At 40.7% G+C, this 27,665-nt stretch overlaps 1 protein-coding gene across 3 annotated transcripts in view; it reads left to right on the plus strand.

Annotated features, from left to right (window-relative positions):
• ralgapa1 (Ral GTPase activating protein catalytic subunit alpha 1) overlaps positions 1-27,665 on the plus strand; it is a 70,545-nt gene that overhangs the window by 35,914 nt on the left and 6,966 nt on the right. For all 3 annotated transcript variants that reach the window (XM_042389473.1, XM_042389475.1, XM_042389474.1), the window contains exons 39-44: positions 2,128-2,199; positions 2,721-2,844; positions 3,133-3,288; positions 6,395-6,553; positions 7,782-7,909; positions 25,280-25,404. In XM_042389473.1, the coding sequence (XP_042245407.1) occupies positions 2,128-2,199; positions 2,721-2,844; positions 3,133-3,288; positions 6,395-6,553; positions 7,782-7,909; positions 25,280-25,404 (764 nt within the window). The remainder of the gene's footprint in view (positions 1-2,127; positions 2,200-2,720; positions 2,845-3,132; positions 3,289-6,394; positions 6,554-7,781; positions 7,910-25,279; positions 25,405-27,665) is intronic.

The following is a 27,665-nucleotide window of genomic DNA, read 5'->3' on the forward strand; positions in this document are numbered from 1 at the left end:
AAACAGGATGAATACGACACGTGCAGATGTAGAGAGAGAACGGAAAAACAAAAAAAAAAAAGAAATGAAGACATAATAAGTGAGTGAATGCGGGAGAGAACAAGGAAATGAGAAGGCTCAATAAATTTGTAGGATGTCAGAAAAGAAGAGAAAGAAAGATAAGGAGAGATTGTCTAATCATCTGTTATTGTCCCCTTATGTCTCTCCAGGTATTCATATGGGGCATTACAGACACTAAGATACTGACAGTCTCCCGTGTGCGTGCATGTGTGTGTCCCCTTTTATGCTTTTCCCTATAATCCAGGGTGTAAATGGAGTCTTTGAGAGCAGAGAATGAGGCCATTACCAAGTATCAGTTTAATAAAGAGCAAATTGCTGTCTCTCTCTCTCTCTTTATCTCCTGCTCTTTCTCCCTTTTTTTTTTTTTCTCGCTCTCTAAGAGAGAAAAGAATGATGTGTCATTATGAGTCCACTCCAAGCTTCACCGCTCGAGTCTTGGTTTTATATCAGCGGTGCTGAGGTTGGTGGCTGGTGATTTTGAACGGTTCCTGAACTAGTTAGTCTGTATAAAAGGCTTTTGTTTTGGTTTAAAAAATAGGGCCTTAGCCTTTTCTATATAGGCTCTGAAGGTGGTGATAACACTGGTTTCGGTCAGTATGAGGTGTTGATGCTTTTGTGAAATAATAATAAGACAGTAATAATAACACCCAGTAATGCATATTTCAGAGAGGAGCTTTTATACAAAACTAAACAATATTGGCATGTCTGTTATTTACTGGTTTAACAGATGTATGGCAAGTGTGACTTTTTTTTTTTTTTTTATAGATATTTTTCTTTGCACAGGAGACTCCGTACAGTCTCCCTGAAGGCAGGAGCTGAAAGTGATGATTCAGGGGATGGCATGAATCATGCGAGATTTTGTCTGTCATTCGTTCAGCTGCTTTGTCATGGTGATATTGCACTGCCAAGTTTGACTATTCTGAGGAGTTTGGCCTTGTTTTTGACACTATCCCTCAGGTATATATTGAAGATATTGTTTATAAGAAGATGCAACAGAAAGTTACTCCAAAACAGTGCATGCTACAGTATATCTTTCTATGCTTTACCAACATGATCTGCAGTGTGCATAAAATTTAGGCTTTGATTAGAGAGAGCATCTCTCTTTAATACACACACAGACCCTGTAAACAGAAAAATTTGGTTATTTAGCAACATAGACTTAATGTTCTTCATGCTGTAATTGAAGGATGCTTGTGCTCTCTAAACCTTCCATATTCATCCTTTTTAAAATGTTTATCCATCTCTTTTTCTATGCTATTCAAATGTAAAAGTTTCATCTGACAAATGGTGGACTTAGCTGAGTTGTTTTTTTGTTGGTTTTTTTTTTACAAAGCCATCAGAACATCCAGTCTGCCTTACTCTTCAGGAGTTTACCAGTCGGTTACATTTATTATCAACAAGCAAAATATACGGTTCAGAAGTCATGGCAACATCCTTTGGAGTTCAGTGTTTTCTTATCAAAAGAGAGTTTCACCTGATAACCTTTTGATGAAGTGTTTCTATACAGAGTATTTATATGCCGTGTTTTTTAACATGCTGGAAGTTTCAGAATTGAAATAAAATTAAGCTCTTATGAAACCTTATATTTTATTGACTGAAAAGCTGTTTGGTGAATCATCCTCATGTTGGTGTCAGTGTTGTTGTTCAGTGTGTAGTTAGTCTACTTTTTAGTAATAAAATGTTTTTCTCTATGCAAAACTAATGTGATAAGAATTTAATACTAAACTATATTCAGGTTCATAAGGATTTAAGCATTTGTATGAAAATTTCCAACATTACCTGCTGAATACAGTCTTGTTTGTATTGTTTTTCTTTTCCTTTTCTTAATCCTGAGCTTTATTTTAGTCATTTTCACCAGAAGTCCTGCCAACTCTACTTCCTGTCTCATTAGTTGGCACGGGATTGGTGTTTTGTTTTTGTTTTTTTTCCAGGAAACAGTGACAAAAACAGGCTACCAGCCAATTAGGTACCTGTATTAGCCAGATAGAGAGGAAGGTTTATTCATAACTTTGGATAATGATTCTTAACCTGTGTGTGTGTGTGTGTGTTTTTGTGTGTGTCTGGCAGGAGTAACTTTCATTTGTTGAGGAAGAACGAGAAGTTACTGAGAGAGCTGAAGAACCTGGACTCACGGCAGTGGTGAGAAAATATACTTTACTGCATTCCTCCCTCATCTCCTCTGTTCCATCTTTACATTCAGCTTTTAGCTTGTTTCTAGTTTGAATGTTCTTTACTTCTTCACAATTCCCTCTTTTATTCCCTCTTTCTTTCTGCTATAAGTAGAATTCAGCAGTCCTTTTATCCTTAAAGTGTTTTGACAAATTAGTTGCTTTCTAAATTTAAATTCAATTGCAAAAATACAAAGACTGAAATGAGCAACTTTTGATCAATAAAGCGTGATTCACCTTCCCTGTTAAAACACAAGAAGGGGAACAACTGTCCCTTTACTACCTCTTGTAAGCTTTTTTTTTTGTAAAGCCACTTCAGTAAGCCATTGGGAGCATCTCTGAAACTAGCAGGATTAAGGGGGAGTATTTAGACAAAACCCCGGTGAAGGATTGTACTTTTAGAGATCGCTGAAATAAATGATACTGATTTAACAAATCTCCTCTCCTTACTTGTCTTTTTGTTCATGATTATTTTCCTTCATTCTCCTCTAGCCGTGAGACTCATAAAATAGCAGTGTTTTATGTGGCTGAAGGCCAAGAAGACAAACACTCCATACTAACCAACACAGCAGGCAGCCAGGCCTATGAAGACTTTGTCTCTGGACTGGGCTGGGAGGTAAGAAAATGTGCTCACATCATTTGTCTTTTTCAGACATTGCTCCCATTGTCAACAGAGGAAACTCTGCATTTTTTTTCTCACATTGTTTCCTTGAACTGTAACAAATAATCTGATCTGCAAGTAATGATTTCATGATAAATATACCAACGTTTTTCAATTTGCTTAAAACATGTTTCCACATTTTTTCATTTCAAATTTCATGGTACCAAAGGCTATAAAATGAGTTATTATTTTTAATGTTTTCTGCATGTCTTATGATGTGTGTGTGTGTGTGTGTGTGTGTAGGTGGACCTCACCACTCACTGTGGCTTCATGGGAGGTCTCCAGAGGAATCGCAGCACAGGCCAGACCACACCATACTACGCCACCTCCACCACTGAGGTCATCTACCACGTGTCCACCCGCATGCCCCACGACCAAGACCACAACCTCACCAAGAAGGTAACACACACACCCACAGCATCTGTAGTACAGTAGTTCCCAGTGTTCACTCTCTTTCATCCAGATAATGGAAGCGCATCTAATTGCATGTTTGTTGCCGGGTGAGTCGGAACAACCCACACACACAAACACTGTGACATTTCAAAATGGTTTGATAGTCAGGCTCTCTACATTATGCATTGTCTATCCACTATCTATCGCTCTCTCTCAAACTACAATGTGTGTGTGTGTGGTGTGGAAGATGGAGTAATTAGTAATAATGACATTTATTGTTGTTGCTCTAATTTCCCTTTATTTCCTGAGGTGGGGACAGGGGAGATGTGCAATGACAGGAAAGGAGGAGAAAAAACCCTTACTGCTCCTCTTCCCTCTGTCCTTCCCTTTTCCCTCCTCTTCCTCCTCCTCCTCTCTTTCTTTGCCTGAGAATGACATTGAAAATTGAGCATAGGTTGCTTCACACACACACACACACCAATCTGTTGATGTCAGTGTTTCCAATAACTCTTTGTAGTAGTCGCGTCTGTATTTGTCTGGTGTTGTATCAGTGTCTTGGCAGGCAGGTTTAGTGTGTGTGTGTGTGTGTGTGTGTGTGTGTCTGTCAGGTTATTTCGGGGACAAATTTCAGACTTAAGACCAGTTGACTGTGGATGGCTTGTCCAATTAGGGACAAAAGCCATTTCCCCTGTTGGTAAAACGCTGGTTTTTGGGTCAGTGGTTATGGTCAGTGTTAGGGTAAGTCTCCAGGAAATGAATGTAAATCTATGTAATGTCCCCAAAAGTGACCTAGGATTGTGTGTGTGTGTGTGTGTGTGTGTGTGTGTGTGACTGAGTGTGTGAGTGAGTGAGTGAGTGTGTGACTGAGTGTGTGACTGAGTGTGTGAGTGAGTGAGTGAGTGAGTGAGTGAGTGAGTGAGTGAGTGTGTGAGTGAGTGAGTGAGTGAGTGTGGTGTATGGTTCCAGGTATTCCACATGTTGTTTGGATGTGAATCTGTTTGTTTACACAGTCATGTTGTGGGGACTTGCCTCACTTATGGGGACAAAAAGCAAGTCCCCTTAAGGTAAATCATTAATTTCAGGGTGAAGACTTAGTTTTTTAGGGTTATGTTAAGGTTAGGGTTAGGCATGTGGTGGTTATAGTTAAGGTTAAGATAAGTCTCCAGGAAATGAATTTAAGTCAATGTAATGTCCTCTGAAGTGATGGAAACACAACTCTGTGTGTGTGTGTGTGTGTGTCTGTGTGTGTCTGTGTTTGTGCGTGCGTGCGTGCATTTGTGCACACCTGTCAGCCCCCAGGCACTGGGCGCTCTACACATGGCCATAATGTCCCTTTAATCAGATCATACTTCCTGCTTCTCAGCCTTTCACGTCGCTGCAGGCTCCTGATTGGATTATCAGCGCCTGGTCCGACACCATCATTCTCTCTGATCAGCTGATGGCCCCATAAAACATACATACTCACATACACACACACACACACACACACACACACACACACACTATAAACCTGTTTAACTTGACACAAACACACATCCACAAAGGGTTTTATTCACATCAGTCTGCTCAAATAACCACAAGACTATAAATTTGTATTAACGTTGGACACAGAAGCACACACTCGATTACACACACGCGCACACACACAGTCAGTCTGACAAATGTGTCCACAAAGAGGTTAAACCGACAGATATACACATGTCCATACTGGCAGGCATTTATCATCCATCCTCATGCCACACACACAAACACACAGTGCAGCGTGAGTTTAGTCCATTGCAGGGCATTTGTCCAGTTTTCACTCTTTGCTGTGTGTGCTGGTCCCTACTCATACCACATCTGCTTGAAACATAATTAAAATGATTAAAAAAGCCGCGTTACGCCAAGTGATGCTGGATTTATAGATGACATCATTCTGATCTTAATAATAGGACTTTTTTCTTTTTTTTTTTTAAGAAGTGATGCGGCACAGAGCAGCGCATCAGACAGTAAGACTCCACTTATTAGCCTTATTAGACCGTGTCACCTAAAACACCCAAAAATACAGCCTGAAGCTCATAACTCTCACTCTCCAAATGTGATAATGGCAGAGCCCATCAGTTCTTCATATCTCCGTGAGTTGTGTGTCTTGCAGACGACGTCAGAGGGAAGTGCCTCCTAAAAGATTTATTCATCTGTATTTCTTATGTGTTTTGCAAAGTCTGCTTAATATATCAACTTAATGTATCACTAGAAAATATCAGGTTAATTAAACCTATAACTCAACACAGTCAGGTAAATTCAAGTAATGTCATTATGGCAAGTGGGTGAAGTCACTCCCAAACACGATGAATAAGTCAAGCTTAAGTTCTTCAAGCATCCTTATACCTCAGGCATACGTGAGTCGAGTGTATTTACAAACAAAATTACATTCAATTTAACCACATCCTGATACACCGTCTAGTCAAATACGGATCGTGACATAGCTTTTTGGGTTAACTAATATCTCATACAGAAATCCTTCACAGAGGACGAACACAAGTGATTCTAGTTAAACACACGTTTAAAAAGGAAATGCATTCATCTCAGGGCCGAGGCCAAGAACGACAGCCACGTGAAAGACAAGTAGAGAGACTTCTGTGTGGGAGGGTGGTGTGTGTGTGTGTGTGTATTTTGGCAGACATCAAGGTTAATGACAAAGCTGTCACCAGCCCTGACCGTAGCCCACTGAATGAATGTGAACCACACACACACACACACACACACACACACACACACACACACACACGTCGTCACACAGCATCAGACTTGATCCCATCTGTCTTCCAGCCTATACTCCATCTTTCCGGAGCTTCACTCCGTCTTCTTGTCCACTCGCCATCTTCACACATTCACTCCATCACCCCAGGGCCATCTATAGCACATACACACATACACAAAATCAAAAGCCTTGGGTTTATGATGGATACAGCCTATCTGGCTCATTGTGTGAGACCCTCTTCTGTTTGTGTGTGTATGTGTGGTTTGCATTGACTTAGTTATTGTATTGTTTGTGCTGCAAAAAGAAAAATGCTAGATGTTTATTCTTGTTTGGATTCTAGTATTAAATTTCTTTACTGTTCCCCCCCTCCAGCTTAGACACCTGGGTAATGACGAGGTCCACATCGTTTGGTCGGAACATTCCAGAGACTACCGTCGAGGGATCATCCCCACCGAGTTTGGAGATGTGCTTATCATCATCTACCCCATGAAGAACCACATGTATTCCATCCATATCCTAAAAAAACCTGAGGTAAAAACAGTGTTCTTCATCACGGCACTGATACAAATTTATGAAGGATGATGTAATGGACTCAAACTGCCAGTTACCAATATTTTGTGTGTTTATTCAGAATCTTTACATTGGTAAAAAAAAAAAATGCCTGAATGGAATTAATGTCCTATCAAGTTACAGTCTGTCAGTCATGTGATCTAAGAAAGAAAAGTTCTGGTCTGAATCGGTGAAATTTAAAACAGGAGGAATTTTTTAAATCAATAAAACTTAAAATTGCTGATTGGAAAGAGGGAAATATTGCACTGCTATAAATTCAGCTATATTTAATTTTCAACTACATTTATTTAGAAGTGGATACATTTCAGAATGAGGTCTTCAGTTGCCTCTTAAATTTAAATGACTAAACCCTTTCTTCTCTTCCATACAGGAAAGACCAATCAGTCATCCAAATTTAACTTTTATAATCACACAATGGGTTGCATTATTTTACACTTTTTCATTTGTAGAGTTATATGGAAATTACTTTAATCTTGGTTTTCAGAATTTCTATTTGTGTTTCAGTTCATAATTGTATACTTTTGTATATGTTCGCATTTGTGTGTGCGATACGTACCGGACTACACAGATATGCATCCAGCGTGTCTAACAATCCTAGAGAGAGTCTTGCCCTCAGTCTTGTTGCTCTGGATAGTGTATCAGTCTAAAACACACAGACATTAATACCACAGCACTGATAGCATAACTCTATTTCAAGCAAGACCAAACACAATAAAATGCTGCTTTTTTCTGTATGACATAGATACCACAGCACTAATAACATAACCTTATTCTGTTTCATTCATTCTACAAGCAAAAATATTGAATTACCATGAATCCAAAAACAAGTTAGATAAGATATTCTCTGTGTTGTCGTCCTGAAAGCACTGTATTCGGTCATAGAGTGCATGGCTCAGAGACCTGGTCTCCAAATTAATTCAATAAAAAGCCTGACATTATTCTCTTTGGTGGATTCCACAAGCAAAGTATTGAATTATGCCAGAAAACCATAGCCTGAATCAAATAGTATATCATAAAAAAAACTGTCATGTCAGTCATTACTCGTCAGGCTTGGTTCACTAAAACCACAATGACTCCCATAGATGATTCTATTTCACAAAAATACATAGTATTTCCTTTCTTTGAGGTACTTCCATAGGCAGTGATTGAACGGAGTGATTTGTTCTGTCTAATGTGTGCGTCTCTATAGGTGCCATTCTTCGGTCCATTGTTTGACGGTGCCATAGTGGACATGAAGATTTTGCCCACCATGGTCAGAGCCACAGCTATCAACGCCAGTCGAGCTCTCAAATCACTCATTCCTCTATACCAGAACTTGTATCCTTTTAAAAAGCTAAATATGCAAAATCAGGATCAGAAGTGAGAGGTAAGTCATCCTTATTTCTACACTTCCATGGTGACAAGAACAACACCTTCAATCAAAATATTTAACTGAAGACCAGATAACAGCACTGTGGTCACTGCCAGTTCAGAATGCTGGCGATATTCCAGTAACTACAATATGAAGAAACACATTATTAATATTGGGAGTCCTTTCTTTATACTGTATTTTTTTTGTCTTTTTCTGCAGTCTAAATACTTACCATGGAAACCATTTCAGCACATTAGTCCACACATGACTGGTTGTGTTGAAAAACATAATCTTTCACTTTTTAGGTCATTGCCTGAGTTTCCATCCCCATGCTAACACCTCATGGTCAACTCTTTAAATAGTTTGAAGGCTCATCTTACTTACTTGAACTTGTTGAAATATATATAAGCCATCGTGAAGCCTGTTGAAATCCTTGCACATGTATGTGTGAGTGAGAGTGTCGGTTATCACTCAGCTCAAGTGTTAAGAATAGCAAATCAATGTCCAGTGGTGTTTGGCTTTCAGAATATAAGTGCCAGTGTGATAGGGGGTGTATTTAGTTGAGTCTGAAGTGCTGTATCAAATGTGTGTGTGTGTGTTTGTCGTGCACGGCCAGGCAGACAAAGTTGGGATGGAGTGCGTGCGTGTGCGTGCGTGTGTGTGTGCAGGAGAGAGAGCCAAACAGATAGACAGGTGTGTATACAGTCTGTCTGCTTGATCCGATGCGATGGTAGTTTGGTTGGAACAAGCCCAGCGGTCAATACTTATCGATGACTCTCTCTCTCTAACGCTGTTTCTAAATGAGGGGCTTTGCTCTCTGCTCTCACACAGACACGCACGTACAAATACAGACATGTATCCCCGCTTAATTCTAACAAACACAGACGGATGGTTACACTTGCATGGACACAAGTATTTTAGAAGTGCAGCAATGCAAGTACAGAGACACACACACACACACACACAAACTATTTTGAGGTGACAGTGTCCCCTGTTGAGCCAAACTGAGCCACTAACTGATCATTGGAATTTCCTCTAAGCAGCACTTAAAGCAGTTTGATTCCCTAATCATACTGTCTTCCTGTCTGTCTCTTCTTTTCTTCTTTTCTTCGCACCTCTTGCTCCTCATATCTAAGATAAATTCAAGTTTTGATTTTAAAAGTTTTGGTTGAAAGCAAGAAGCTAAATTTAGCAGAGGATGTCGTCATCTTGAGCATTCACGCTTTCAAGTCACTTTACCAATTAAGTCTCATGGAATTATTTTATATAAAACCCTTCTGTCTCGTTATCACTAGCGTGTTCTCAACAAGTTTCTAAGTGAAAGGTGTCAGTGGATTTAAAATGATATGCTGCGAAGCTTAGTTTCATCATGGAACCGGTGTACGGGCTGTGTGAAATGAGTGAAGGGAACACAGCAAAAAAGGGGGCAGTAGAAATAACCAGCATAAATTATCACAGCGGGACCACACTGGGGTGGAAAAACAGCTCATCAGCTAATGCTGCAGCACAGGATAAGGGCTGTATTTATCTACGGCATCCCCGGCAAGCTTAGCCACCACATAGACCAAACCAACAAGGATTGATAGCTGCCAGCGTCAGAAGAACATAGGCTAAATAGCACCTGGAGGGATAAAACCTATTAGAAGATGGTTAGCCGTCTCCAGTCAAGGATAGGACGGCAGCTGCAACAGGTAGCCACGCAGTCACAACTAAAATAGCCACTGATATAATACAACCCCCACTCTTTTCTTTTGTCTCTTATCCTTGACTCCCTCCTTTTCTTGTCATCTCCCTTGTATCTCATCTTGGTGTCCTGCCACCTACATCTGCTCCGTCTTTTTCCTTTTTCACGTTTCCCCCCCCTCATCCCTTTCTCCCATCCCTCCTCCACTGTTCTCTTATGTCCCTTTACTCTCATTTTTCCTTCTTGTCCTTCATCTCTGTTCTTTCGCTTCTTCACATCCGACTTTCTCCCCTTTAATCCTCTCTCAACCCTCGTCTTTCTCCCTCTTTTTTCCCCTCTCTTCGCTCGTTCATCCTTTCTCTTCTCTTCTTTTCAGAGAGATAATGCGAGTGGTAGAGGTGGTGATGGTAGCCAAGAAGGTGGAAGGTGCGTGGGTAGAAGAGGAGGAGGGGGAAGGGGGAGGTTGAAGAAGCCATTTTGCTTTGTCACGTCCACCCAGTGAGACAGAGACAGAGAGATTGTTAGGCTCAGTGTGGGGCTGTAGCTCGTAGCTAACACCCCCTGACTCCTTTGTGTTTGTGTGAGAGAGAGAGAGAGAGAGCGCGCGCACATGTATCTTCTTGCGTGTGTTCATGTCTGCGTATCAGTTTGTGCGTGCTTTTGTGTGACTCCAGCAATCTCGGGCAAGTGTGCAGACATGTAAACATGTGTACAGCCTGTGTGTGTGTGTGTGTGTGACCGTGTACATGGTCCTAATGACACACATGTGTTGCGCATGCTCGTTGGGAGGTGTTTGTGTGTCTGCTTATGTCCTGGTGTGTATTGATTGGTGGTAGCAGCAGGTCGATGTCTCTGACAGGCTGAATTACAGTAATCAGTCATTATTGACTCCCCATCTCTCTGCTACACACACCTCTCTCCTCTTCTGTCTCTCCACCTCTCCCTCCCTTCTCTGCCCTCTACTTCTGTCACTTTTTTTTTTTCTTTCCTTTTCTCCCTCTTATCTCTCTGGCTCTGTAGCTCTGCCTTAACTTCCCTACATGTCTTGTGCTCTCGTTTTTTTTTCCCTGCTCCTGTCTTGTGTCACTCTGTCCCCTCGTCATCATTTCTCTGTCTCCCTTTTTAATTCAGTCCCTGTATTTTCTCTTCTGTCTCTCTAACTACCCTCTCCCTATCTCGGTACATCTCTCTCTCTCTCCCTTTATCTCTATTGAATTGTCTGGTTTTCCTCTTTCTCAGATTTCTTTACTTTTCCTTTTTCATTCAGTCTTTCGGAGCTTTTCTGCTTCCCCCCCCTGCTTGTTTTCTGCTCATTCTCAATGTCCTTAACTCTAAGCTGTAGAGATCTGAGAGAAGCTGTAATGTCATGACGTCATAATGATGCTTAACAACCGGAGAGTTAGAGAATAAGAATAAATGAATGTTTGGGACGATACAATTCAATAAAAGGACACATTCAGATCTACTTTAGTCCTGCGTGAAAGAATACAGCCCCCCTAATTCTGAGGGCATTCTGAGAGCTCCAGCAAGTTGAACGCGGCTCAACTTTTGCCACAACATGACATCATTCAGCAAGGCGTTGCGGTGGCCAACTGGCGGCCAACATTCCAGGCAGATGACTGCTCACGATTGTTACAACAAAAGATAAAATCACTCCTGCCGTGATAATTCTGTAAGTTGTAAAATTCTGTCTCATATCATTATAAACAGCTGCGCAGTGTTTCGGTGTCTTATAATCCCTCTAATTCATGGATCTTAGTGCTACCTGAAGCAAAACACCCTCACCACAGTGCAGCCCCCGGCCATGTTTTAACACAGGGCTGTTTTCAGGAACGCCTGCTGGTTGTGTTGTCTCGTTCAGAGCGTTAAGGAGACCTTAGCGCATTGAAAGTCACACAATTCATACACACAAAGAAACACAAATACAGACACAGAGCAGCCCAACAGTCACATGATAGAACATATGTGAATAAGTTATATTTTATAAGCCTTACTGCATCAAGACTGACTTTGCCGGGTTTGTGATCTGGTACCATAACTACCAGATTTAAGACTAAGCGAGCAGTAACAGAGGTCAGTATAATACATAGTGTTGGCCTTTTTGTTGTAAATGAGATGAGACATTCCTGGAGAAGAAGACACATTGAGAGTGTGAGTCTTAGATAACCTCGCGTGCCTCTTAAGTGGTGCGTGTGTTCTCTGTTTGTGATTGTGAGTGCTGCATTGTAACATCAGGTATCCTCAGCGAGAGGCTCAGACAGGATGGGGGGGAAAGAGAGGGATGGAAAGAAGGTTGGCAGGGCTAAATGTGTCAGTGGTTAACTGGCATTTTTTTCTTCTTTCTTTTTCTCCCCTTCCCTCATCCCCCCTCCTTCCACTCTCTCTCTCTTTCCCTCTTTCTCTCTCTCTCTCCTGGCCCTTAGGGCGGTCCATCTGCCTTCCCTCTCCCTCTGATCTTTCATTCACCATGACTACAACCATCCAAGAGCGCACACACACACATGTACACTGAGTGCCAGGCTGCTGGGGCAGCTGTGTGTAAGCACAGCTCTATCTCACGTATCAGCTCATTGCAGCAAGAAAAGCAATCCAAGACAACCCCAACACACACATACTGCTGCTCTCCATATTGCCCTCACTGTATTCACACATCATCACAATGAAATGCAAAAAAAACACTGTGTTTTGAAACTTCTCTACCTTCTGATGACTGGTACTCTTTGGTCCAGGTAGAGGAAGATGGATTCCTCCTGTAGCCCACCACAGTGGAATCAATCCTTCTTAACTCATAGATTAGACCACATGAAAGGAAGGAGCAGACTGCTGAGTGATATATTGGTGTCACCAATTCCTTTTGCGGCAGTGGAGTTCCTGAACCTAATGCTACTTACAGATCATATCAGAAAAGTGGTAAATTCCAGCTTTTTACCTCAAAGGCACTCCTTGAAGGTAATTGTAAGATTCAAACACTCAGCGCTGATTCATCCAGTAAGATAAGTAACCTGATGTGATATCAACATGGAAACATACAATTATTTTTGCACTAGAAAACAAAATTTCACCTGCAAGACATTGAATGTAAATGTTTAAAGGGCAGGCTGGTTATATTCTGTGTTTTCCTATTGTCAAAAATCCAAAACCAACTATGAATCGGTCCCACTAACAAGTATTCCAGGTGTAGCTAAAGCCTGATATATCTTATTCTTCTGGGTGACGTACTCCTTTACTACCATGAACATGGACATTGTAGTTTATTTTGAGTCAATCTCACATACACCATCCTGCTGCTGGAAATACTCCGTGTTTATTTATTTATTTATTTTTGAGTAATATTTGCTAAAAACCACAGTGTTCAGCTGTTTTGATCACACTATATTGAATGTCACGAAACAGAGATTAACTTGTATCAGCTGTTGAGCAATAATAAATTGACATATTGTATGAATGGAGATCAGTCCACGATGATGCAGTAATTTAGTTTTCTGTTTATATTTTACTTCCAAATAAGACACTTGAGAATTTTGTTTGATATGTACTCCTTAGTAAAATACATAAATTGACTTAAAAATGTAGCGTAACATATATTTTGTAAACTTTTAAAAGTGTAATCCAGGTTTACTACGTTACATTAAAGATTAATCAGTCTTGTGACCACTTCGGCCGATGTTTACCTCGCTAGATCTGCTACAGCTGTTCTACCATCTGATAATGGTGTGTGTGTGTGTGTGTGTGTGTGTGTGTGTGTGTGTGTCTGTGTCAGAGAGAGTTTGAGCGACATTTCTATGCGATAGGTGTTGCTGTGTGTGAGGGTTTACATGTCTGTTGGTGTTTAGTGTGTGTGGAAGAGCAAGCTGTGAACGTCCTCCATCTGCTCCTGGGTGATTGTGGTTCTGGGGAACAATGTTGGAGAGACACTAAGCCACTGCACACGTATACACACACACACACACACACACAAAAAAAAGTGCCAGCAAGAGTATGTTTGTGTGCATGAATTTTCAAATGTATATCATCTATCCATTTACACGTGTGTGTGTGTGTGTGTGTGTTTTTCATGGTGTTTATGTTGAATGTGTATTTGTTTCACTTTCAGGATTAGAGCTATTGTCTGTGAGTGTGTGTGTGTTTGTGTGTATGCGTGTGTGTGTGTGTGTGTGTGGGACATCCCCTCTAGTAGTTGATTGGCAGAGATAGCTGCAGTGAGGCTGGGGTCAGCATATGGCTCAGTGTGATAGCGATGCTGTGTTTGTATGTGTGTGTGATGTCTGTGCATGTGTGTGTCACTGCCTTTCCCTCTCTTTCACACTCTGTTCCCAGTGAAATGATGGCAGCTCAGGGCATGTAGCGCTATTATCCCCCATATCCACACACACACACAGACACACACACACACACACACACACACACAAGAGCAGCCAAACGCCTAGCAGCCTGCCTGGCTTCTCTTTGCCAGCTCCCACAATAGAGCCTATTGTCCCAGTAAGGCTACAATCTGCTGTGTGTGACAAGGAGTGTGTGTTCTTCACCATGGTAGAAAGGTAAGGGCAAAGCTTCACAAATTGAAGACATTTTGTTATTGCTGATGCTGAAATGGGGTCATTTTATTCTTAACCTCCCCCAAGCTGCACTACACCCATCAGCTATTTCCTTTGATATAAACCCAAAACTGAACTGCTGCCCGTCTCCAGGTCGAGATACATCCGACGGAATTGTGCAAACTAGAAACTCAGTGGGGTTGTCTTCACTACATCGAAATTAACAGAAAAAAAATGTTTCTTGTGTTTCACATAATCTTTTCAATGTTTTTTAGAAATTAGAATAATAAACAAAACCACAAGTGTTGAAATAGTCAGCACGCTGCATCTTTTCAAAGTGATAAATATGGATGAGTATAAATATATTTTACCCATCTGTTCCTCACAGAAAACACATCACTCTGTGGAGCTTTTACAGTGGCAAATTGACAGCAAATCAGCACCACATGCTGAGAGGAGTTTGAAGCTAAAAGATGCAATTAGGATTAGGTTAAGAGTCCGTGTATTAGTGAAGGTTAAGGGTAAGGAAATGAACATAACACTGTGTGTGTGTGTGTGTGTGTGTGTGTGTGTGTATGTGTGTGTGTGAATGCATGCATGCAGAGGGGGAGGTGATTGTGGTTAATTGTTTCCCGTTGGGTAGATAGAGGAAATGAAAAGAAAAGGGTGAGGAGGAGGGGTCACGGCTAATCTCTTCCACTTCTCCTCAGGGAAATGCGTGTCTGTGTCTTTCTGTGTGTGTGTGTGTGTGTGTGTGTGTGTGTGTGTGTGTGTGTGTGTGTGTGTGTGTGTGTGTGTGTGTGTGTGTGTGTGAGTGAGTGAGAGAGAGTGTGTGTGTGTGTGTGCTGCATTCATGGTGTCAGTGTGTTTCACAAGCAGCTTTATGATCTTTGACACATTGATGTACAATTAAATAATACAGATGTTAAATGTATTTATGTTTGAATAATAGATTACTCTCTCGGTTAGTTTTCCAAGTAGATAGACGTGACAATTTTGCAAAACTTTAAAAACTGTATTAAACTGAAATTCTGCTTAACATTCACCTTCAAAATTCTTCCACTAGGCCAGCTGATTTCACTTGTCAGTAGGGGTACAATTAACAATCATTTTCTCAATTAATTGTTTATCCTATGAAATGTTAGAAAATAATGAAAAAAGTGCTTTTTTGGGACGTTGTAATGTTTTCAATTTGCTTGTTTTATCTAAGAGCCTAAAATGTTAAGATATTCAATTTATTGTCATATATGACAAGGAAAGACAGCAAATAGTCACATTTTGGAAGTCAAGTCCATTTTTTTATGACTAAATGCGTTTTGTCATTTTCAATGCAAACAGTATGACACCAATACAAGAACAAGAAATGAGAATGCCATAAATTGTATAATCTCTAATTTAAATAACAAAAAAGAGACAAATAAATAATAATTAAAATAATAATAATAAACACTAAAATAAAAGGTGACATACATAACATCATACTGGCAATAGACACACATCCAAACACATCACACAGTCATGTAATCACAGATGCTCCAACATCTGAGAAGGGTTAAGCTGAGAGACAATTTCTCATATGCTGCTACAGTCCCCAGTTAACTGAACCATACGCTGACTGGGGGCAAATCAGCAGACATGATTTTCCTACCCAGCATAAGAGCTGTATGAATCCAATCTGCATCTGACGTGTTAGTGGTAGGGGATCACCCAGAATGGAACATCCTGACCAATGATCAATTTAATGAATGGCTGAATGGCTGTCCAATGGTCTTGCGCTTTTGAGCAGGACCACCAAAGGTGTACCAGAGTGACATCATTCTCGTTACATCTCCAACACTCTGGTCTCTCCCTCAGCTTAGCTCTGAATAACTTTCTTAAACTGGACCAGTCTTGTTTTAACCTCCTTGGGCATTTTCTTTAAATTCCATTCCTTCTCCCCTTCCTCAAAAAATTTAAATTAAATTTATATTTTATTTAAATCTGTTTCCCACCCTGCTTTAGGATCAGAAGACTTAGTATCTGAGTAATTCAGAAGCATGGAGTAGTTGTAATGTAAAATGGTTGTAACTGCAAACCTTTACACAGTGACCCCGGCAGGAGCCGGTCTCGCACAAGCGGAAAGCACCAAAGTTCCAAGTCAGTGTAGCATTAAACTCACAGACATCATCCCGCACACACACACAACCGTCTGACTGGAATAGTCCATAAATAGGTCTGAGGACTGAATTATCAAAGAGAAAGAGTAAATTACTGTTAGGTAGGTGTATCACTGAGATATTACTCATGTACTATCATGTTTTTTTTTGGTCTAATTTCCGAAATATATGATTCATGTAATGTGTGTGTGTGTGTGTGTGTGTGTGTGTGTGTGTGTGTGTGTGTGTGTGTGTGTGTGTGTGTGTGTTTTGTGTGCACACGTACACGCCTTGTCACCGAGAGCTGTGCAGACACATGAGTTGTAGCCATCAGCGGCTTGATCACACCTTGTTGGAGCAGACCCCCCTCTGACTGGTAAACAAGCTAATCTGCCGTGTGTGTGTGAGTGTGTAAATGCGTGAATGCATTTTGCGGCCGGGTGTGTGAATGTAAGTATTTTGATGTGACGAGGTGTTTAAGATTCAGGGTGGGATGTCACAGATGACCAAGAAGACCACGACGACAAAGTGCAGCACAGCGACCCGTGTATCATAAGCTCTAATAGGCGTCTTCAATTTGGGCCTTAAAGAGACAGAAAGAGGAGAATAGTTCTCAACCGCCGGGGGAAAAAGAGGTGTTAAAGAATAACTGATGATTTATTCATCGCTGTTAGGAATTTGAGAAGAAGGATATATATGTACGTTCATATCTGTGTGTATGTGGAGGGTGAATATTGTGTAACTGTTGTTAGAGCCTGCAGATAAGAATAAAATCCATCTCCCTAATCAGAGAATTATTATTATGGCCTCGTTGACAACACCCATGCTGTGAGTGTGTGTGTGTGTGTGTGTGTGTGTGTGTGTTTGTACGCTTTGGTGTGTGTGTGTGTGTGTCCGTTAAATAAAACTTGTAATTGCACTGGCAGCTTTAGGGCTCCCCAGTGGTGACAGGGAAGAGGGTGAGGGTGTATGCACACACATACACATGTCAAAGGGTGAAATAGTGGGGTGAGAAGGGGCCAATTAATGTATCGCGTCTGTTTTTCTCCTCCGCTCCCTGTTTCTGCATCAGGTTAAAGAGCAGATGAATAGGGGTAAATACGATTGTGGAAGCGTGCGTGTGTGTCTCCACGCACATCATCCCCCTAACAATAAGTAGTGCATGAGACCAACCTATCTCTGTCCTCATCTAAGGCGTACGTGGACACACACACACTTGTAATGAAATCACAAAGCCTCCATATCATTGCTATCACAGAAAGATATAAACCCATTAGCTTGTTCCTTTGGGCATGGACACACACACATACACACACACACACACATGCACAGGTTTATCATTACACGCTGTAAAGCTTTTCCAATTGTATTATCCCTCTGATGTCCTTCTCTCTGTTGTCTGTTCCAATGCCTGGGGTGGAGAGGACAGATAGAGGGTGTATGTGTGTGTGATGCAGAGTGAGATACAGCGTGTGTGTGTGTGTGTGTGTGTGTTTCTGAGGAGAGGTATCTTTTTGGACAAGCTTTAGATAATGAACAGAAGTTTTGTTGTTGCACTTTCAATATCCTGCTCTTACATTTTAAAAATAGATGTTAAAGCGATTAAAGAATCTTTATATTTAAAATTTAGCTTTCTTTACATCTTAAGTTGTCGCCAAAACAGGAATTGTCCTATCCCACACCGGTTGACATGTTGATGACTCAACCAATTTAATCGTTGTGTGATGCAGTCACTTATCTGACCGACCGAAGGAAATGATGCATAAAAACTTCAAGGCAAAATCTGAAAAGCAGCGAGTGAACACTGTCCAGAGAAAGCTGAACCCACCCACCAGTGTCAGCTCTTCTCATCACTTTGGTATTTTTCTGTATAAAGCTTCACAAACCAGCTGGCAAACATACCGTCTACATTTGTCTAATGTCTCTGTAAATGATTTGTAAATATTCAAACTGGTTCAGATTAGATGCCATTTGGAGAAGTAATGAAAAGTTACTATGTGAGTGGGGATTGATGTTATGGGAAAAAAGTCTTCTATCAAGGGATGAATGAAGTGATTTTTATATCACCAAGTAGCTCCACTTGAACAACATAGATAACTCTCACTCCAAGCCTATTGATCTACTCTCACCAGAATTAAGCTGTTTGTAGACTGTTAGTATGATGTCCATACATGTCAATGACAATAAGATGTATACATGGCTGTGTATTCTCCACTGGGATTCCACTATCCTACATTTACAGACAGAGGAGCTGATGTTTGGAAATTCCGAGGCACCTGCTCCAGACAGGGAATGTCAGGTTATTGAATAAACTGTGAGGATGACTTCACAGGAACATATCAAAATTTCTTTTACAACATGGATTAAAAAAAAAAGTTTAATTGCATTAGATTATGGGGTTTTTTTTCTCTGTTTTACAGTTTTCTGCTTTTAAAACATTTTGAAATGAATACAGCTTTTTGTTAGTTCATTATGACATCAGAGGACCAAAAGTCTTGTTTGAGACCAAGACCAGCGTAGGAGCAGTGGTCACAAACAACATTCAACCAACTCCTTTAAAAAAAAAAAAAAAGAGAGAGGAAGAAAGCAGAAAGGTGGCAGAGTGAAGTCACAGATGAACTTGTTTCAGGAGTAAACAAATGAGTCAACAGTTGATGGTGCATATTCAGGAGAGATGATTCATGTACATACGTATTGTGTGACGAAAATGAGTGTAAAATGAGCTGCAGATGGACTGTAAGAGGAAGTGTATGTGAAACCTGTAATTTGGAAACTTCTGATGATTGGCTGTAGAAGCTTTTTACAAAATTGTTTCATTTTCTAATGATGGAGCCAAGTGTGCCTTTAAAAAAGTTACCTTACCCTTCCCTTTTCCCGTGTGATTATGTCATCGTCATGTATGTTGAAGGCAGGTCACTAAAAAGGCCTTAACATTTCAGCTTTAAGTTTTAAATGATTTGTTAAACTGTCAATCAAAACGATTTATATGAACCTGCTGGGTCATCGTGTATATAAAAGTGAGAAATAGAAACCAAATTAAGCCGTTTTGATCTAAGTCTCTCACAAAAAACAGTGTATTTGAATGCTCCGCAGGCTATATATTCACATGTAGAGAATATTCACACCATATTCGATGAACAGACACACACGTCTACATAAAAACATTGTCACACACACACACACGCACACACACACATCCCAGCAGTGGGCCCAGCTCCTAATGTGCTAACAAGCTCCCTTTCTCCTGCCCTCGCCTCCTCTCCTTCTTCAGTCTCCCTCGGTCTCAAGTGATCGCAGGAGTCGAACACCGCCACAATGAACCGCGCTGCGGGAGAGAGAGAGAGCGAGCTGGAGAAGGCACGAACGCTTCACTCTCCCCACTCTTTTCAGCCACGCCAAGAAAATGAGTTTCTGACTCGACACAAAAGAGCCTTTTTATCCGCCCCCTCTCCTCCTCTATCTTTCTCCTGTCTTGCCTTTCTCCGCTCTGCGTTCTCCTCCTTCTCCCTCACAAGCCCTTTTCCTTCGTTCTCCCCTTATAATTTTCCCTCTTTCATTCCCTTTCTCTCTCCGAAAAAGAGATATTTTTCTGCTAATGACTTAAGAGGTGCCATCTGAAATTCAATTACAGTAGATTTCATAGTGACGACTGCCATTTGGGTGGAGGGAGGGATGGATGGATGAATGGATGGATGGAGGCAGAGATGTGTCAATGCAATCAAAGTCTATTTTCTATGACCTCTCACTGGTTTCTACTTTTTTAAATAATAATAACTTCATTTGTAGAGATAAACACAGACATTGAAGATTGCCATTTAGTTCAGGAGGCAGATTTCAGCTTCTTCCTCCTCCTTTTTTTCGAAATAACAGGACTAATAGTTGCAAAGATCAAAGACTGACAATATGACTGTGTGCAAATTAAGCTTTTGTTTACTGTTTAAACAAGTTACCATGTTGACATGAGTCAGTATTCTGAATAATATGAAAATAGGAGTATTATAAGCTTGATGGATATATATTAACTCATAAACATGTAATTAAAGCTCCTACACACCCATAGTCCACCCACGCAGATGTCACTATGTTAACCTGATTCGACCTCTTCTCAAGACATCGACCATGTCTGAAATCACACACTGTTTACTCTGTAATACAGCTGCAATGATTAATTGACTAGTTGCCAGCTATTACATTAATTGCCAATCTCAGAACCCATCGGCTATCTGTCCAACAATGATTTAGCCTTAGGGGGCAACGGCCAATATTTGGGGGTTCCTGTGTAGCCAGTGGATATCTCAATAACCAATATCCAGGCTAAGACTTCCTCTTCCATGTGCCAGTCGTTTACAGTCGTTGTTTACAGTCTGATTAACAACTCAACACGGTCCAGACGACATTTTTGCTAATCTCTATAAACAGATATATGTATATGAATGCAGATTTAAAAAAAAAAAAATTAAAAAGTTAATTGTCGTCAGATGATGGCCGATGGGTTCTGAGGTTGCATTTCAGCCAGTGCGTTCCGGCTCTTTTGCTCTCCACACGGACTGTTTACCCGCATGCAACCAAAGCTCGCTCAAACGTGATTGGTCAATACTACAAACGGAAACCAGAATGTTTCTGGTACCAAAATCTCGTCCTGTTGCCTACAGATTCTGCATTCATTTTTAGAGAGGCTTATAGAGGTTAATTAATTGCCAACTATTCGATTAATCATTTTTTAAGAAGAACATTTGAGGATGTCACATTGGGCTGTGGGAAACAGGAGACATTTTTTAACATTTTCTGACATTTTATAGACCAAACTACTAAACAATTAATAGAGGAAATAATCAGCAAATTACTCAATAATGAAAACAATTGTTTGTTGCAGCCCTACTCTATAATGTACTGTATTTTATTTATATTTTTATGGTGTCTGAATTTAATCAGAGCGGAAAATATATGCACTATAAAACTATCAACCATCATAAATTCCCACAATTGAACAAAATAAGTAGCATCCATGGCATGTATATTACAATTGCGTTGTGGGATTGTACATTTTATAGATGCGAAAATTACCATTGTACATACGAGTCCACACCTTTCAGTGATGATGCAAAATGATGATGAGCCCGTAATAGCAATTTACTGCTCAGTATAGAGTAACGTGATTGTTATATAGGGAGAAGTGAATGAATAAACAAGGCAGTGCTTGTTCATAGCTTTTGTGTTTGTTGCACCTGTTGGGGCGAGACAATTTATACCACTGCAGAAATGTTGACTTTTCATTGTAGGAAAAGCACAGGTGTAGCTAATAACATGTTTTTCATTCTATCTAAGTATCCCAGTCAGCTGACAGTGTGACAGTGAGGCAGAATGAACAATACCAGGACCCTGAAACTGAAGCAGCTAATCATAATTCAGCCATCACTGTTTGTTATTTTTTTACATCTGTGCTTTTCCTCCTGTGAAATTTACAATTGTTTTCTGTGGAAAAAGGCTTTTATTGTTATTTGGTTATAGAGTTTGGTGACGTCACACAATTCCCGTCGTAGCTCCACTCAGCTTCAACCTGAGCAGAGGTCTAATTAGCCAGAGTGATTGAAAACACGTGTGGGTGTGCAGGACCTTTAGGAATCCCACATATGAAGGCGATATTAGTGCGTAGGTAAAGGTTTTGCATCAGAGTGCGTCTCTCTCCTGTTGTCGCCTTCTCCCAGAGGAGAGTTGGTGTTTGTGACACAGTAACATAAGGCCACAGGCAGAAACCCACGCTGGGAGGAAGAAAGAAGGAGATGGATATAAAGGAGGCAGACACAGAAAGAGTGAAGAAAAGTAAAGCGATGTTCCTGTCATTTATCCCAGCAGTCGTACCATGTCTGTGTATTTATTAGCTTTTCTTTCTCTTTCTCCATCTTCCCATTTTCTTCTCTCTTTCAGTTTCCTTGCCTCTGTAGACTTCTATCTGTCCTGCAGGTGTCCTTTAAACCTTTTCACCCTCTCAGAAATAACAAAACAGTGGCCTTTTAGACGTTTCTGAAAACCTGCAGATACTGTCTTCATATTTTTCAAAAAGTGTTGTTGGCTGGAATACAGTGCCTTGCATCAGGATTCATCCCCCTTGGACTTTTCCACATTTTGCACTGTTACAACCTAGAATTCAAATTCATTTTATTGGGCTTTTTACCATTTGATTAACACAATATGCGTATATAAGACCTTGAAAGCATATTAACACATATGCTTTGAAGGTGCAAAATACCTTTTTGTTGTAACACAAACAATTAAGACACAAAAAGCTGAAATCTGTTGATTTGACTGTAGGGTCATTGTCTTGCTGGAAGGTGAACCTCCGCCTCAGTCTCAGTCTCAAGTCTCTCGCAGACTGAACCAAGTTTTCTTCAGTAATTGCTCTGTATTTGCCTCCATCCATCTTGCCCTCAATCCTGACCAGTATCCCAGTACCTGCTGATGAAAAGCATCCCCACAGCATGAAGCTGCCACCACCGTGTTTCACTGTGGGGATGGTGAGCTCAGGGTGATGTACAGTGTTGGGTCTCTGCCACACATAGAGCTTTGCAGCAGGGACAAAAAGTTTGATTTTGATCTCATCTGACCAGAGTAGCTTCTTCCACATGTTTGCTGTGTCTCCCACATGGCTTGTGGCAAACTCCAAATAGGATTAAACAAGATAAACACCAGATTTGTGAAGTACACGACCAATAGTTGTCCTGTGGACAAATTCTCCCTCCTGAGACGTAGATCTTTGCAGCCCCTCCAGAGTTACCTTTGGCCTCTCGGTTGCTTCTCTGATTAACGCTCTCCTTGCCCGGTGCGTCAGTTTAGGTGGACAGCCTTCTCTTGGTAGATTTGCTGTTGTGTCATATTCTTTCCATTTTCTAATGATGGATTTAATGAGGCTCTGTGAGATATTCAAAGCTTGAGATATTTTTTATAACCTAACTCTGCTTTGTACTTCTCAACAACTTTGTCCCTGACCTGTTTGGTGAGCTCCTTGGTCTTCGTGATGCTGTTTGTTTAATAATGTTCTCTAACAAACTTTAAGGCCTTCACGGAAAAGGTTTATTTATATTGCGATTAAATTGCACACAAAACCAATATTTCCCTCCTACTTCAACATTATGGACTATCCTAAATCCATTTTAATTTGCGGTTGTAACCTGACAAAATGCGGAAAAGTCCAGGGCACAAAAAGTGCAAGGCACTGTATGTAATACTTCTTGTTCCTAATTACATTACATCCACACATCTCTCTCACGCACACACACCCTCACACACATTCATTCACCAAAGGGGAAAGTGTGATGCAGGGGAGCGGGAAGCAAGAAAAAGGCAAACGGCGGGATCACATGGAGACCCGGTGTGAGAGACACTGGCTTGACACTCTGTGTGACTGCTGCTCTTCTCTCAGCTCTCTCCGGGAGAAAGACACACACACACACACACACACTCTCTCACACACACACACACACTGCACCGTGTTGTTACTTAAATATCCTCCTCGCCGTCTCACCTGCTGTCCTCCCCTCTCACCACCTCTGTAACTCGCCACAGGATTCTCACCCTTCTTCCTCTTCACCCTTGCCGTTTCCACCCTCCTTCTTTTTACAAGTCACCCCTTCTCTTCCTCCCTCAGCATCTCACTTTCTTTGTACCTCTAACCTCCCTGACTTGCTCCCCTCATTTCCTTCCCCTAGTCAGTAGGATTTAAATGAGGGGTTTGATACGGCATGTGTACTTTTATGTTTCCTCCTCTCTGTTTTGCCAGCTTTTTCCGCTCACCCCGCACCCTTTTATTTATTTATTTATTTACCCTCCTTTCTCGTCTTTTCTGCCAGCGCAGTCTGTCCCTCCACTTTAAAGGAGCCATATTGTTGTTATTATCATTGTCTCTAACTGGATCAGTTACCATTAGACCTGAATCTCTCTCCTTCTGAGGCCCATAGACCAGCTCTCTAACCCAATAGAAAACCCATGGGCGCTATTACAGATGGCTGAACCATTCACAACGCGTGCACACACACACGTACAGTCTGAGGCACAAACACACAGATTTCATTCTGAAGATTCATTGGCCTAATCCCATCACACACTCAAACAGGGGACACATGCACTTACATACACACATTGCGCCTGTTCACAACCAACCTTATCAATTACAGAGACACACACGCACTCTCATTGAAAATCCTCTTGTTATTGGAGCTCACCGAGCAAATGGTAATACTATTGGGAGATGATGGGACTGAGTTGTGTGTGTGTGTGTGTGTGTGTTCAGGAGATGTTAGGGCTACATATGGCTGTCATTATGGTTGGATGTATGACTAGGACTAAGGAAGAGAGGGTAAATGTCATGCTATCAATGAGGTTATCTCTAATAGATGGACAGTTGAAGTCCTGGTTTCCATTTACTCTGCTCTGGGCTGAATCCCTGTACCTCTCTTTGCATTCATCGCTAAAGGCTGTAATAGCTGGTGATAAAAGGGTTTTGGTTTGCCTTTTTTTTTCCTTCTGGCCACAGACTCACATAGAAAACCAGGTATATGGAGTTAACAGCATTTGTATCTAAAAGATATCAAATCAACAACTGCATGACTTTTTATTCCCTTTTCTTTTTGTGTTTTCATCCTTTTTTCACTGACGTATTCTCCTTTTGTGTATTTTACGTTGCTTTACTTTATTTTAGTAATTCTAAATAATTATCTCCAGATCTCTTTTATTTAGAGATGAATCCACATTGCAACACAAATTTGGATTTTTGGGCCCACTTTATTTGTCTCTTAAAAAGATTTTTCCAGCGATGCCACAACTAAGGTTCATTGGAGAAAACCATTATATACATAATTACAAATATACACAATTACTTTAATATAAATGAAATGAATATTGAGGAAAATATAAAATAGATTTTTCTTCTTTCATGTCCTGCTGGTATTTGTGCCTTTATTTCTGTTTGACCTTGACCTTTGACCTCAGCTATGAGGAACGTGCCCGATACCTAGAAACCATCGTGCAGCACCACCAGGAGCCGACCACATTCGAGGATTATGCAGCCCGTGTCTACAGTCCCGCTCCCTGCACACACCTGCCTTCTGACACAGGTACAACTAAACCTTTCGCTCTGTGAAACATCCAGTAACCAAACTTAATATTCTACCACACTAACAGATACACCGTCGCTCAGAAACCTTGAATGACAGGCTGTCAGAGTACAGGTGACAAGTGCAGCGTTGTGAAACTGCTTGTATTACATCCATGGAAGGAAAGTGACACTAAGAGATATGAAATTTGATACTGAATACTTTGTGTACATAGCCTAATTTCATATACCGAAATGAAAGACTCAAGAAAAACCCACACCTAGAAGCTATTTTCTTATGTGTTGAGATACAGATTTTCTAGATTAGGTTTGGACTGATTCTCCATAATACTGCCTGAGAGCTGCTACACACCCGGTAGCAGCTCGGACTCTGATTCAGAGCCGTGTATCGGATGAGTTCTTTTCTCTATCCAAAGCTCTGATCGGCCTTCTTCAGTCTCCAGAGCATCTCTGAGGAATCAGCTGACATGTGATCAGCCGTAGAGATGCCAGGCACGCACATGCACATGGGAGTTGTGCTCTAAATGTCTGACTCTCATATGTATCCTGCAAAGTTTATTAGGCAGATACTGATGATTTTTGTCTGCAGTGTGCCTGTTTAAGTGTAATTTAAAACGGTATACTGTCCTTTGACTCACACATAATCTAATCGTTCAACACGGCAGTTATTTACAATAATGTGATTACACTGCCAAGCCACACGTTCTCTTCATAAACAGGTTATACTGCATATATAAAACATAAAGGAACACAGCTGTGTGACGTAAGCCTTTGTTATAATGTAATACTGACATGATGTTTGCCTTTTATTTCTCTACTGGTCAAGCAGATGTGTGACTGTGTGTGTGTAATTGTTGTTCTGTCAAACTTCTGCTCATCTCTCCAGCTATTGTGTCAAAAAATCATTATAATAATAAATTTACAATAACAATCAACCAGGCTGAATAACATCTAGAACAACTTGAAACACCCTTAAGGGTTTATTCTGAATATTGTGTATTAATGAAACCCTCCTCTCTGAAGTAGTATGTTGCTCTATAGTGTGTTGTTCAGCCCATTTCAGAACACAGGATGGCAGAGTTAGTCAGACATGAAGATATGAGCGTTCATCATAGACAACATGGTAACACGCTAAATGTATACAGACTGGATTGATATCGAGCTTTTCATTTAAAAGAAAAAGGTCCAAATTTGTGCAGATATATTAACTCTGATGTGTTTGTCGAATACAAAATTCAGTCTGGACAAGATAATCCCGTGTTCTGAAATAAACCATCCTCAAATTACTGCAGCTCTCACTCACTCACCCCCCCCCCCCCCCACTCTCTCTCCTCTCTCTCTATCTCTCTCTCTCTCTCTCTGTCTCTCTCTCTCTGTCTCTCTGTCTCTCTCTGTCTCTCTGTCTCTCTCTGTCTCTCTCTCTCTCTCTCTCTCTCTCTCTCTCTCTCTCTCTCTCTCTCTCTCTCTCTCTCCCCCCCTCCCTCTCCCTATATTAACTCAAAGGTTTCCCTCCTTTAACAGCACAATGATCAAACATTCTTGTCTCTTTCTGTTTTTTGTTTTAATTTCACCAACTTTGTTCATTTATTTTCTTTTTTATTAATATCATTTTTCTGATTCATTTCTATTTGATTTGTTTTCTCCTCTTTTATTTATTTATTTTTATTTTGTTTTGTGCTATGTTTTTTTTATTTCGTTTTTTTTTTTTCTTTTCTTCTCTTCTGTTTTCCCCCCCTCCTTTAGATCGTAATGTCTCACTTGCCTATAGCTAAAAGGTAAGCCTGGTCACATGAACGACACACCCCGTTCTGATTGGCTCTTCCTACTGACATTTCAACCTAACCTCTGATCTCCTCCGATTTCTCCTGCATATGGTGTTAATCTCTCCATGTTTATTCCTCCATGTTTTCTTGACTTTAAGCAGGTCTGCATGAGTTTACAGCAGTCTTGTCTTAATTAAAAGGAAATGTCATTTTCAACTCATCTGTGAGTGCAGTTTGGTGTGACACATTTAAGAATCTGTAATAACAGGGCATTGTCTTTTTTTGAGCTCAAAATTTCCCCAGTTTTATGATCTAGATTTTCATCTTGAAGCACGTAGTGTATCAGTCCTGTCCTCCTCTCACTTGGTTGATCAAGTTTCTGTCCCAGCTCTTGTTCTTATAACATTTATTTAAACAGAAACATGTTAGCAAACCTGTTTACAGAACCAGCAGAAACAGAGCAACATTCATTCATGGTCACGTGTTAATTCTGGCACCC

This window comes from Thunnus maccoyii, chromosome 16, assembly GCF_910596095.1.
Source record: "Thunnus maccoyii chromosome 16, fThuMac1.1, whole genome shotgun sequence".
NCBI classification, from domain to species: domain Eukaryota; kingdom Metazoa; phylum Chordata; class Actinopteri; order Scombriformes; family Scombridae; genus Thunnus; species Thunnus maccoyii.